Raw genomic sequence first — 12,486 nt, 5'->3', positions numbered from 1 at the left:
AATCACATTCATGAAATCAACTTGAAGTAGGTGATGCCTTGAACAATTGGACAAAGACCCAGGAAATTCCAGAAATAAGTGGATTCACCACAGATATTCGCTGACAGTGCTACACTATTTAAACTTGGCGTAATGTTCCAATTTCACACCAGTTTTCTTGTACACACCATTGTGACAGCTGGAGGGCTTGAAGACAGTTGGTAACACACTTTGTATCACTACACAATTGGATATATTGCAGCATAGACAACTATTGCAGTTGCCAAATCGATATGGATACAATTAACCATTGCATGATACCAATTTGTAGCTCACCTTTGAATCGCCATATCCCTAAATCACACCCCCCCCCCCCAAAAAAAAGGTAAATGAATACATTTGTAAAAATAGTCCAACTGTCGAGAGGATTCCAAGCGCAAAGCGCAAACAAAGCTCGTACGATCAGATTCTTGCATTAGTGTTTACATTCTCCAAGAGAGCTAAGTGTAGCATGTCCAAGAGTACAAAAGAGGATGACTGCATGATACAATGTATACAACTGAGGACATTTAGTGGGAGGTGACCTTGCTAATTGATGTGTATCACACTACAGCAACAGAGATAGGCACACAAGGGGGGGGGGGGGGATGTAGAGGGAGAAAAAGAAAAACCTGATAACATGCTGTCACATGGTTTAGTTATCTGTCCGGATGGGAGATGGTTACGCTGGAAGTAAATACTCAGTATCTGCTACAGAGCGCACCATTCCAAAGTCCAGCACGTGAGCACGGGGTCCACACACAAATCATCCCTCCTCAAACTTGTGCACATGGACACAAATCAACCTTTGCCATAGTTCTGCTATACATTACTATTTCTGAGATTGGGTATATAAGACACTTACACTGTGGTGAGTCAACTCACTTTTGAAAAAAAAAGGAATAAAAACATGTTCAACTTTGCTGACTTGAACCCCTTTCAGACTAGTAATTTGAGGGAGCACTCGGAAGATTCAATCACATGAGGAACAGCCGTAAACAAATTCCTTTCAAACAAGCTAATGAGCTCCCACTAGAATTTCACTCTCACCCACTCTTCTGCAGTAGAAGTAGATGTTATGGTGCACGCGCTCAAAAGCGTTGTTGGTATGCTGACCTTCCCCCTTTTTATCTGAAAGTTTACCCATGATGCCTTTCACACCAAAGCATCACCTGGGAGTTCCCAGGGACACTTGGGAGTTTACCACTGATGGTTCAAGGGTAGAATTTCTGAAAAGTCAGCCGACATTTTACCCAGTTTTTCACCTGCAAGACTCTCCTTGATTCACCTGGGTGCAACTGGGTAAAATTTGCTAAGCGTGCAAAAGGTATTAGCTGTATGCTGGAATTCAGAAGGATAACAAAACACTCAGGCACACAAATGTTTTGAAAATATGAAACTGTGCTCATGTACAGCTGTACAAATACCTATCATCAAGAAAAGCAAGTGATCTCATACAATACATGCATCTATCTGACAGCAAATCAAATCTTCTGAAACACAGAACTTCTGTGACCTCACTTTAATTTTTAGTCAGTGTTCCATATTTTTCCTTCACATTTGAAACCTGTTCTATTAGAATTGTGTGTGCTCAAACTGTTTGCCCATTCAGTTCTAATGAGAAACTGTCCATCCTCAAACCACAAACTGGGTCTACAATCCCCCCATGGCACAATAATGATTTTGTCTTTTTAATCATTGATATTATGGGATGCTCTTATAAAACACTGATACACTTCATTCTAATTTTCTGCTGGCTAAGGGCACTGAAAGGAAAATGTATGGGAATTTCCCTCCAGATTCTGTACGGTAAGGTCACCCTGGAGAAGGTACAGATTAGTCCTGGAACAGGGTGCACTTTCTGTTGGCTACTTACAGCTGCAGATAAACGGTACCAAACAACAATTTAGCATGAAATGCCAAGTCTTTAATATGTTTGTCAACAAGAGCAGGAATTCAATGCACTCTACTTTTAAGAGGTAAACACAAAGGATAATCCCTAAAATTCCCGGAGGTCACTCTCTTACATATTCTGGGCCGACACATTTTCTCTGTTTGCTACAGAAGAGATGCTGAAAAGAATTCCCTCCACGGTTCAGTAGGGTATGGTAAAACAGGAAAGGTATGCATTATAGTCGTGGAACAGAGCACGTATTCTGCTATTTATAGTACACATAATTGGTACACAAAACAGCAATTAACCTGGAATTGCCAGGTCTGTCAACTCAAGCAGGAGCTTTATCTGATTTAAAAGCCTACATACAGGGTAATCCCTAATACCAAGGAAGATTACTGTACTAAGCAGTGGGATTAAATAAAACAAACAAACAAAAACAAAACACTTTTCCATGGGTGACTTACATACACTAAATGCTTTCTAAATCCATCAATATCCTTACAGTGTGGTAATGGCATGCCAAACACATTGTAATGCCCCACAGGCCATTCTACTGACTGTAGTCATCTCAAATTGCTAGCTACATGTAAATGCTTGATCATGTACGCTTGTACATATTGTACATAAATGTACTGTGAGGGTTATGAATCTTGACATCACAAGCTGCAGACACGTGTTACTGCACGCAGGACCTGTCAGGCAACTTGTAGATGAGTCACATTCTTTCATCTCTGCGCAGCTGGCTAGAGTCTCTGAACAAATGTCACCGAGGGGGGCACTGGAAGATCATAAATATCACACTGTCTGGGCTGCTGACTCAACAAATTGTCCTTGACACTTACCCTTGCCTTGGCTATACTGAAGGGCTGTTTTGGATCCCCATTCCAATTAAGTACAAAACAGCATACAATGTCAGCAGTACAGTGGAGAACCTTCCCTTTGTCACGCCACAGTCCGCAGGAAGAATCACTTTAAGCAGCTCTGCGTGTGGAATTCAGCACATGAAATACACTGCCTATCAGTCGGTCCAAGCTTGCAGATCATGATGTCTTTCTTTTTTATAATGAAAAGGTCCATCGCATAGACAACGCTTGGGATTAGGCGGTCACTGCAGAATCCCCCTACATGAAGGCAGGGGGGATAGGCTATGCAAGCAACATGCCAGCCTGAGAAAATATTGCAACAATCCTCTTAAGTTTGATGCCTGCGCAATAAGAATGGAGCTATTCTTAAATGTAGCACTTCTGGCAACCAAGACATACAGTTTGTTGGAGTTGATTCCATGTCTTCCAAAAAAAAAAGTGACAATTAAAGAAGCAGCTCACAATCACTGTTGCAGTTTGCGGCAGTGGATGGCGTCGGGGTCATTCTCGCTCATTCTCTCCATCTCTCGACCCAAACTTTAGCCTCTTGTTATCGTTCACACGAGTCTTTCTGAAAGTCAATTTGATGCTTTCAACAAGGAATGAGCCAAAAAGGGCTTCATCTCACTTGAAGCAGTCAATGTCTCCAGCAGTACGCTCTCTTGATGCAACTCCACTGTCAAGTTCATATCATGTGCTCTTTGTCGAAATTGCGGTCAACCTGACGAGACATAAAAGAACAAGATAATGCGAGTCATCCTCCAAGCACAAATGTCATCATCACAATCAATATTCAGATTGGCTGAGTAATAAATTCTTTCATCAGAATAATAAATACACTAACACTGATCCTACTGCAAAAGATTACCTTTTTCTCGTTCAGCGATTAAACAGCAATTTGTCATCTCTCATAGACAATCATATATGCATTTAACACATACATTTAAACTAAAAAGGACGATTATCTCATCTATAGACAGAATTTTGCTATGAATAACAAATCTACCATCTACTTCTCAGGGAAGAAACTCAATCAAACCCTGATTTCAAAATATCATGACAGTCTCGATGCAGTGAAGTAAGGGTGATTGCTGAAACAGTCCCATCTTTGCAAATATTTCACTCCCCTGTGTTCATATTTGTAGAGCTATGGGGTTGACATGTATGGAATAAAGATCAAAAGGGAATCAAGTTGGTTAATGGGATTGTCAAGCAATACAAGTCCTGCCTAAATCTTGAGTAACTTACCAGGGCAAGCTGTCTTCCTATGTTGCCGATCGTAACGCCACCCGAGAAGAACACGCATGGAAGCCACGATCGGACGTACAAAAAGTCAGGCTCAGTGTATCTGTCGAAGAGAAAGGAGAAGATATGAAGAGTCGTTTCAAAGTGCACATCATGTATACTTGAGTGACTATTTTGTACAGTTCTTAGAATCGTTCTATCACTATCATCTAAACTACACTCTATAAATCATGTTCTCAGCACTGTTTCACTATCATTAAACTGCAATCTATAAATCATATTCTTTGCATTGTTCGATCACTATCATCTGACTGCAGATAATAAATCATGTTTGATTCCCATAACAGCACATGGCAGCACGATGTGGTACAGAGTACACAGAAAAGCATCTTTGCTTTAAAGACATAAAACTACTAACCATCTTTGACCACTTTCAAACAGCAAAAATTATGTCTCAATTTTTATTCATGCACCTTTCCAAATACACACAGGTGACATTCATCAATGGAGAATATTTACTCATCTAATACCATTGCCCCCTGATATGAACAAGGATGCCAACCTCGTAAATGCCAAAGTGCTGCAGTATTCTGAGGGATGAAAAGGTGTATATATTTTTGCACTACATTTTTGTGAAAATATAGCATCTTTACGTTTCCTGCAATAGACATCCATAGTGATAACAATTTTGGAAAAGCAAAATTTCCCGTGAAACCTATAGGATTTTTGGCAAAAGTACATGACATTGCACACAAGTAACAGTTGGCATCTCTGCTCTTTGCACATGGTGCCAATGGTATTTATAGACAGTCCCCACTGGGGGTAAGGGGGTATCCATTTTATAATGAGACATCTCTGTTCTACATGCACTTAACTTTGCGTACCTGTAAACACCCTTGTAGACAAGTAGTTGAGTGACGATGGTGGCTAAAAATGCAATGGTGAGGGCAAGTCCGAATCCACTCCTTGACCGGTCAAAGAGCCACCACAGGCCAAGGGACATTGCTGCCAGGGTCAGCGAAAACTGAAGGTTGTTTGCAAACTCAATTTTCTGCATATGCGAGAAAGCACACCAGTCAAGGAATACAAAGGACAAATTGCCACTTAAACTTTAATACTTCAATACGATTCCAGCCAGAATTAGGATGACAGATTGCTGTACATTATCTACATTGTATCTGCTCCAGAATTTCAGGAGAATCTGAAAAATAGTGTGTGCAGAACGACAAATCTGACAATGAAATGGGAAATAAGTGACATACTTTGAATACTCTTTGCAATGCAAATACAAACAAATTCATACAGTAAACTATAACATCATATAATCATGGACTAATCTCAGTCTTTCCTTAGCCTATCACTTATGAATGCATCTCTTGATGTATCATTGATTATTTTAGAGAGGATAAAATGATGAATTGAAAAGCAATACTGTAAACCCTTCAGGACAAGCTGATTTTGCTGTCTTAGTAGCCCATATTTCCCAAAGACATCTGCCCCGTCACTTAGGCCTTCTCTTCAATGGGATAAGATACATGATTTCACTCATAAATGTCTCAGTTCTCCTCCTCCCAAAGACAGAAAAGAGAAAATAATGAGGTGGGGAAATGGAGAGTACACATTATAGTTCAGGTCCATCACAATAATCGAAAATACGAAGCCTGCATTGACAAGAAAGGATACAGCACATGCATGGTTGATTCCGACAAAGACGGCAAGACACCTCATGACGTGTGACCATTCCCTCTTGTAGTAGGGAGTCTCTCCAAGTTTATTATCTATACATGGGTACAGGAGGCCAACCAGAACTGCAAAATGAAGATGGAAACACAATTTGTGGTACATAAGGTCATGACGAAGGTATTCTGGTCAGACAAGCAACATAGGCTGAGAATTGCTCTTGTCATATAAAATACATTCATGTACTTTGCACAATTGTAAACTAATTCAGAAACAAAACATGTACTGCTAAGTACCATGAAATAACTGTCATTGGTTATCTGATTCTGATATTATACATTTAAAGGCAAGATGTCCACCTGTTTGTGTTTTATATAATTCCAATCTTATCTTTCACTTCTCGTAAGGATTGCTTCATTCAGAAACTTGGGCGATAGGTACGACTGTTTCAATGTTTGAGATATCTTTCTGAGAAGTAAACACCTTCACTGACAAGAACGATAATTTGCATGTGTGTAAATACAAGTGCATTGTGCATCTATACAGGGGAAGAAAAAAAAAATCCAGTGACGGTAATCCTTGACCAGACTAACCTGCTGCCGACCCACAGAATGGTGCAACCCACCACGCTGATGATGAAATGCTGTTCAGTGTTTCAGGTGGAAACAGGGTCACGTTGTTTTGGACTTGGAGGAGGTTGAGCACCAGCGCCATGACGATGCCGATGATAAACAGCACGACGCCTCTTCTGCAAAGACTCCGACACAACTGGAAGAGCAAAGAGGTTCACATAGAATTAATTTGACTGTTTAAAGACATTTCATTCTCATGTTGTCTACAAACAGAGCAGCATACAGGTATTGGCATACAGAAGGAGCATTATTACTGTAGTATACTGATACAATGGCAGGAACACTAGAAATTTGTACATGTACACTAAAGCATGATTCACAAATACAATGAAAGAGATTGAACAAAACACATCCATTCTGATGTCTACTATGAGCATGAGAACACAAACACCTAACAGTAAAACAATATACTGGTTGTTTTTCAGTACATGTCTGCATATAAATGCAATATTTGCATGTGATGCGGTGCAACTGCTAAATGTAATGGCAAAGTGGGATGTCGAATTAGTTCAGGTTTCACAAAATAGGTTTCTGAGAATCAACTGCAAATGAAAAATAAAATGTCATGCCATTGCAGACCTTTTCTCAGTGGCAACAGTTTTGAGAAAAAAAAATATTGGCAAAGGTGCTGAGGATACTCCAGGATTAAGGATGATACAGGGATAAGGACAGTAAGGGGCTACTAAACAAAGTGAGGAAAGGGCTTTGGTCTTTGGCTAATACCATTCATGCACTTACATGTGTATTTTCTTTGCTCTGATAAGCAGGCACATGTAATATCATCGCACATGTCTCTAAAACCTGCATTCTTCAAATTAAGGATTATAAAACACAGGCCTACCATTCTGTAAATCATACCTACAAACTGACAGAAAAAGAATGAATTACTGTTATCCAGGCCCAGATGAATTTATACATCCAAAACAATTAGCCTTCCTGATCAGACATTACACTTTTATCACCACTCTTTGCCTTTGCTTTGATTGTTCTCTGTATAGGGTTGTACAGTTGTCAATGTGCTTTCGTTTTTTATTATACCCTTTATTGCATGCTACAACTTTACGAAAGTATAAAATAAAGAACTTCTAACTTGAAAAGAAATGGAGAGTGCTAAAGGCTGGTGACTAACCTTGACCTTTTGTCTGTCCAGTAAGACTGCCATCGTGTGGCTGAATGAGGTGACACCTTTGCTTTCCTTGGCATGCTGACTCTGATCTGCGCTGGAAACTTGTGAGTGTGAAGCCATGGTTGATCGCATTGTCGAAAACACCCAAGCTTTTTAATGTGTCTCTCATTCAGTTGTCTTGTCTTCAATGCCTTGGAGCTTGCACCCAAAGAAGGATGATGAAATGAAAATGTTGCCTCTGTGTCTTCCTCTCTCGGTAAGATCACTTCAAAGTTTGCCTGTTTTCCTGATATCTCAGCACATTTTTGCCAGATGGGGCAGACAGTTCCTCCCTGGAGGTTCAGAGGTCATAAGGTAGAGTGAGAGGAAACTGCCTTGAAGAAACTCCTTCCTTTGAGGTCACTCAATGTCGACTGACTGGTGAATTTTCACAGGATAGGAAGCTACAGTTCAGTAGACTTCCGATTGCAGAATGAATCTGAAAGAGAGGAGAGACGAAAACATGTGGGAACGTCATCAATGTAAATAATGATCTGGGGTCTTCAAGGTGCTTCCGTCACACTGGCAGGTTACATTAGAGGGTCACCATCATATACACACATTACATGCAGAAAGGGAAATTCAGGCCTGTATAAATGCCTAACAACTACATTTTTGGTGCAAGATCACTATCAAGCAAATACTCAGAGTGAAAAGGATATATATTTATCAGAGTGCAGCACACTCCCACACGCTATCATGAAGGTTTTTCAACTTCCTTCCTTTCAAGTTATAGACATAATTTATCTTGAATGTACAGCAGCACACATGCACTGCAGCCCTCTTTTTGCTCCAATGTTGCATACACATGCAGATGTTATGAAAGACAAAAGGGAAAAGAATTGATCATGCGAGTGGCACATTTAACGCCATGAGTTTCGCGTAACTATGTACTCTTCAAAAGATAGATATATCATATGAGATATAAAATATAAAATGTAGCAAGTACAAACAACAAACATGTACTGTGCAACCTCTACTGATGTTTTTGTTTTTGTGTTTTTCTTTCTCTTTTTGGCAATACATGTAATGTACGTGCATCTCATTATGTCAGGTGGGCCCTGGATCCATCAAGGCCTTGTAACATGTACAGCTTTGGAATTAATCATTTATGAGAGCAAGGTCACACCCACAGTTGTACATTATTCTGATTGGTCAATGCAGCATACCAATCAATTGCTTTCAGAGCTTCCATTGTTAACAGTCAACTGCTTTGTTTGTCTGTTGGGGTCGCCCTCCAAGACAAGAGCAGTGGCTCATGAAGGTGGGCTCCTGTGTTGCGTTCTCCCCTCTATAAACCTTGTGATTGTTGCATAGTACCAAGGAGGTACTAGGCAAGGTGGCACCTCCTTGATAGTACCATAATTGTGATGCTTAACATTAATTACATGTTTATGAACAAGTTACATTGGTACAAGTGAGAATGGAGACCTGTTAGACAAAGTTAAGCAGAGCAAAGAGCCACAAACCAATTTCCACATCTTCACCACCTCTTGAGTATTGGGAAAGACTGAAAAGTCCTGGGTTTGGAGATGCTTGCATACAGGAGACAATGAGTGAAGGTTCTTTTTTTTTTTTTTTTTTTTTTTTTTTTTTACTACGTACAGCTGCTCCAGAACCAGAAGATGCAGGATGAATTTTGCGACAAAATCCACATTTTCATACAGTGTACATACAATTACAAATGTGACCATGGTGACAACAGAATTCTTTCTATGGTCAAAGTTGCAACAACTGGTATGTCTCTTACCAGACATAGCAGTTGAGCATCTAGTGTTCACAAGTCTATTATTCAAAGATACCCTTGCTGAACTTTCTCTAACAGTAGCAACATTTTCATTTGGGCACCTGTTAAGGCACAGCCACAATTAGTAAAATTTACGATAATATGCCTACAGACACAGTTGTATGCCACGGTGGTCTTAGACAGAAAGATCCGTCTGTCCGGAGGACTCTTTTATATTTTTGCCATTAACGCTGTCCTCCGTAGACAGACGGAAGGTATCAGTACCCATTGCTGTGTGGATGTTCTTAACCACTGTCTCTATGGAAAATTGGGTGAGGTACCTCACCCTTCTCGATTGCGTCTAATTCACGGCCCTAGGTCGGCAAATTTAAGCTTTTATGGTGAAATTAGCGTTTTAAGAATACATTACACTCACCAGATTAATGAATAATCCAACATTTTAGTAGAATTTTCAAAGTAAAACACAGCCTGTCGCGTCGTCACATTCAAACTGCAGAAACATACACTATGAATCTCTTAGCCAATCACATGCGAGGTAGTTTCTACGTGTCTGTTTTACTTAAACACGTACCTCGCATGTGATTGGCTTACAGATTCAAAATGGCAACTTACTGCTCGCGAACGGCGATGTTGCGATATCGATAAAATTTCTGTGTTATAACCAAGTTTATGTGAGTATTTCGATTGCACAATGTGAGAAATTTATCCCAAATATTGCTGCATAATGTGTCATGTCATGTCAAACTTGTTTGAATGTAAAAAAGCTGTCTGAAATTTGGTTTATCGTAACGTTTGATCTGTGCGCGACTGCTCCACACAGGAGCCGCAATCATTGACTTCGGTCTGTATACGGAGGGGATCCGTGAAGCTAGACGTAGTCTCTGCGGAACATTCCCCGACGGACAGATACAGACCGATCTTTCGGTCAACGGTGGTCTGTACTCAGATGAATGAAAAAGAAGATCTACAAAACTGCATCTTTAATACAGGACCCTCAGGCTCAGGAGGTTCACACAAACATCAATTGCTAACTGTAATTGCTAACTGTAATTGCTAACTTTATACTTGGTGTGTAGGCTGACATTAAGGGAGGTCTATGCCCCCACTTTTTATAGTAACCCTTAAAGGACAAGTTCACCTTCATAGACATGTGGGTTGAGTGAATGCAGCAATATTAGCAGAACACATCAGTGAGAGTTTGAGCAAAATCGGACAATCCGTTAAAAAGTTATGAATTTTTGAAGTTTCTACTCAGTCACGGCTGGATGAAAAGACTACTATAGCTTGTGATGTCACATGAGTACAACGATATAAAGAAAGAATAAAGAAAATTCAACATATTTCCATTTTTCTCGCATAACAAAAGAACACTCGACTTCTCTCTTTCAGAAGGCAGGGGGAATAATATTACCCTTAACATACGTCAGTAGCAAGTCGAAGAAATGTGTACTTTATTCAAAAAGTAAAGTTTTGTGAAATTCTCTTTTTATTTTCCTAATATAGTTGTACGCATGTGACATCATACACTGTAGTAGTCTTCTCTTCCAGCAGTAACTGCGCAGATACTTAAAACATTCGTAACTTTTGAACGGATTGTCCGATTTTCCTCAAACTTTCACTGATGTGTTCTACTAATATTGCTGCATTCTCTCAATCCTTATGTATATGAAGGTGGACTTGTCCTTTAAGAATGAAATGTCTGGCATTCTGTCTGTGTCTGTGCTGTGCCTGTGAGTCTTATCTAATCTATGTGTTGAATAAAATAATGATTGATTTGGCCCACATTTGAATTAGAGGTTTCTTGTAAAGGTTACACCAACGGACTCGACCAGTGCAGTGTTGCCTTAATTTTATTAAAAATCAGTCAGATTCAGATGATCACCAATCATTGAACGTTGATGAGGCTTGATCCAAGAAGTTGATGAGTTTGTCCGTCGATGGCACATACTGGTAGCATGTCACAGGGCAGAATTCTGTGTAAATTTACACAAACATTTGTACTCTGCCTCTGGCCGTACCGTGTCAATCTGACTTGACTGAGGAAAATCTAACTTTAGGTTTTTACGTAGAAGTCTAGACGACTTCACAACCCGATCCCGAACACAGCGCACGTTTAATAGCGTTAACAGCAATGTCAGCATGTCAATTGGCGAAGTAGAAAAATAGACCAACAATACAGATGTACCACTTAGGTATCCAGTCCAGTTAAGTACATACACGTACTCTGTACTGAGTAGAAAAGAACTAGAAAGAAGACTGGAAAATAGGCCAGTTGTCATCGAGCAGCAACAACAATAAAATGACGAGATCTAACCAGGAACCCACTTACCGAATACCGCAACAGAACTGACACGCTGAGAGAACGAACACATTGCAACATTTTTGCCCGATTTCTTAGAGACCATAATATCGGAAATTACTGGCGCTCTAGCGCAAAATCATTACTCATATCTATTCTTTCGTTAATCTCACCTTAATATATATCCAGGCGAAAGAGTGGCAAAGAAGCAGTCCACAAAACACCTCACAAAGCACAAGAAGATTGCCTCTTGTCGTAGTAGCTCGCCTCGTTGCTCGCTAAAGAAAACAGATGCAGACCATCTAGCTACGGTGTAGCTACCTCTACATAGTCATTCATACGCTAAAATGATGCCTCGGCAACTGGCGGCGCTCGCTGGGGAAACTGCGGTGGTTGTACATGAAGAACCAGTGCGGAGGTCACGACCGGTCCGAGGTTTTTTTTTCAGCGAGAACCGTATCAGCTGATATGTTGATGTGGCGCGATCGCGCGATGTGCTTTTTATCATGCAAATTTATACGAGCGTGTGTCGATCAGCAACCAATCAGAGCCGTTGCCTGACCAGCCGATTCCGTTTTCCTTTTTCACGTTAGAACTGAAGTAATGAATAATGCATTAATCGTGACCCATTTCATTTTCTGTTTCTGTGGGTGTGTAGGATAGGACCCAGTCTTATAACCAGCAAACCCTTGTTGTTGTTGACTTTAGCTCTTTAATTTGATAACATATTGCGGAAAAAGGAGTGAAAAAAGTAGTGTATACTTTTTCAAACTATAGATAAAACATCCCAATAGCCATAAGAGATAATATCATGAAGAATGATGCTATTGAAGTCTAATATTGTCAGCAATGTATTAATATGGTCTGAATTTAAAGACAACAACGCTGAAATGAGGGACGGCGGTCTAACCTCGTACCACGTAACTACAGGGCAGGTGTA

The 12,486-nt window shown here is 40.1% G+C and overlaps 1 protein-coding gene across 1 annotated transcript; it reads right to left on the bottom strand.

Moving 5' to 3' along the window:
- Positions 1 to 1,443: 1,443 nt before the first annotated feature.
- LOC139730065 (insulin-induced gene 2 protein-like) lies at positions 1,444 to 11,893 on the bottom strand. Its single transcript, XM_071640976.1, has 7 exons — positions 11,720 to 11,893; positions 7,465 to 7,939; positions 6,297 to 6,471; positions 5,707 to 5,831; positions 4,908 to 5,074; positions 4,027 to 4,126; positions 1,444 to 3,499 (listed from the first exon to the last, which is right to left on the bottom strand). The coding sequence occupies exons 2-7, from the start codon at positions 7,591 to 7,593 to the stop codon at positions 3,464 to 3,466; spliced, it is 732 nt and encodes a 243-aa protein (XP_071497077.1). The 5' UTR covers positions 7,594 to 7,939; positions 11,720 to 11,893; the 3' UTR covers positions 1,444 to 3,463.
- Positions 11,894 to 12,486: the final 593 nt, after the last annotated feature.

The sequence above is a fragment of the Diadema antillarum genome, unplaced genomic scaffold (genome assembly GCF_040938485.1).
Source record: "Diadema antillarum isolate AM-2024a unplaced genomic scaffold, OU_Dant_1.0 seq00000288_RagTag, whole genome shotgun sequence".
Classification (NCBI taxonomy): Eukaryota; Metazoa; Echinodermata; class Echinoidea; order Diadematoida; family Diadematidae; genus Diadema; species Diadema antillarum.
The sequence above is the reverse complement of the archived record's forward strand: the minus strand, read 5'-3'. Positions and strand labels throughout refer to the sequence as shown.

What these genes read in the sequence shown, in the direction of transcription:
- LOC139730065 (XM_071640976.1), bottom strand. Translation starts at nt 7,593, where the DNA reads ATGCGATCAACCATGGCTTCACACTCACAAGTTTCCAGCGCAGATCAG. An exon ending in ATTCTGTGGGTCGGCAGCAG is followed by an intron (nt 5,832 to 6,296) that starts GTTAGTCTGGTC and finishes TTCATTTTGCAG; the next exon opens with TTCTGGTTGGCCTCCTGTAC. An exon ending in GTCTACAAGGGTGTTTACAG is followed by an intron (nt 4,127 to 4,907) that starts GTACGCAAAGTT and finishes TCTCTTCGACAG; the next exon opens with ATACACTGAGCCTGACTTTT.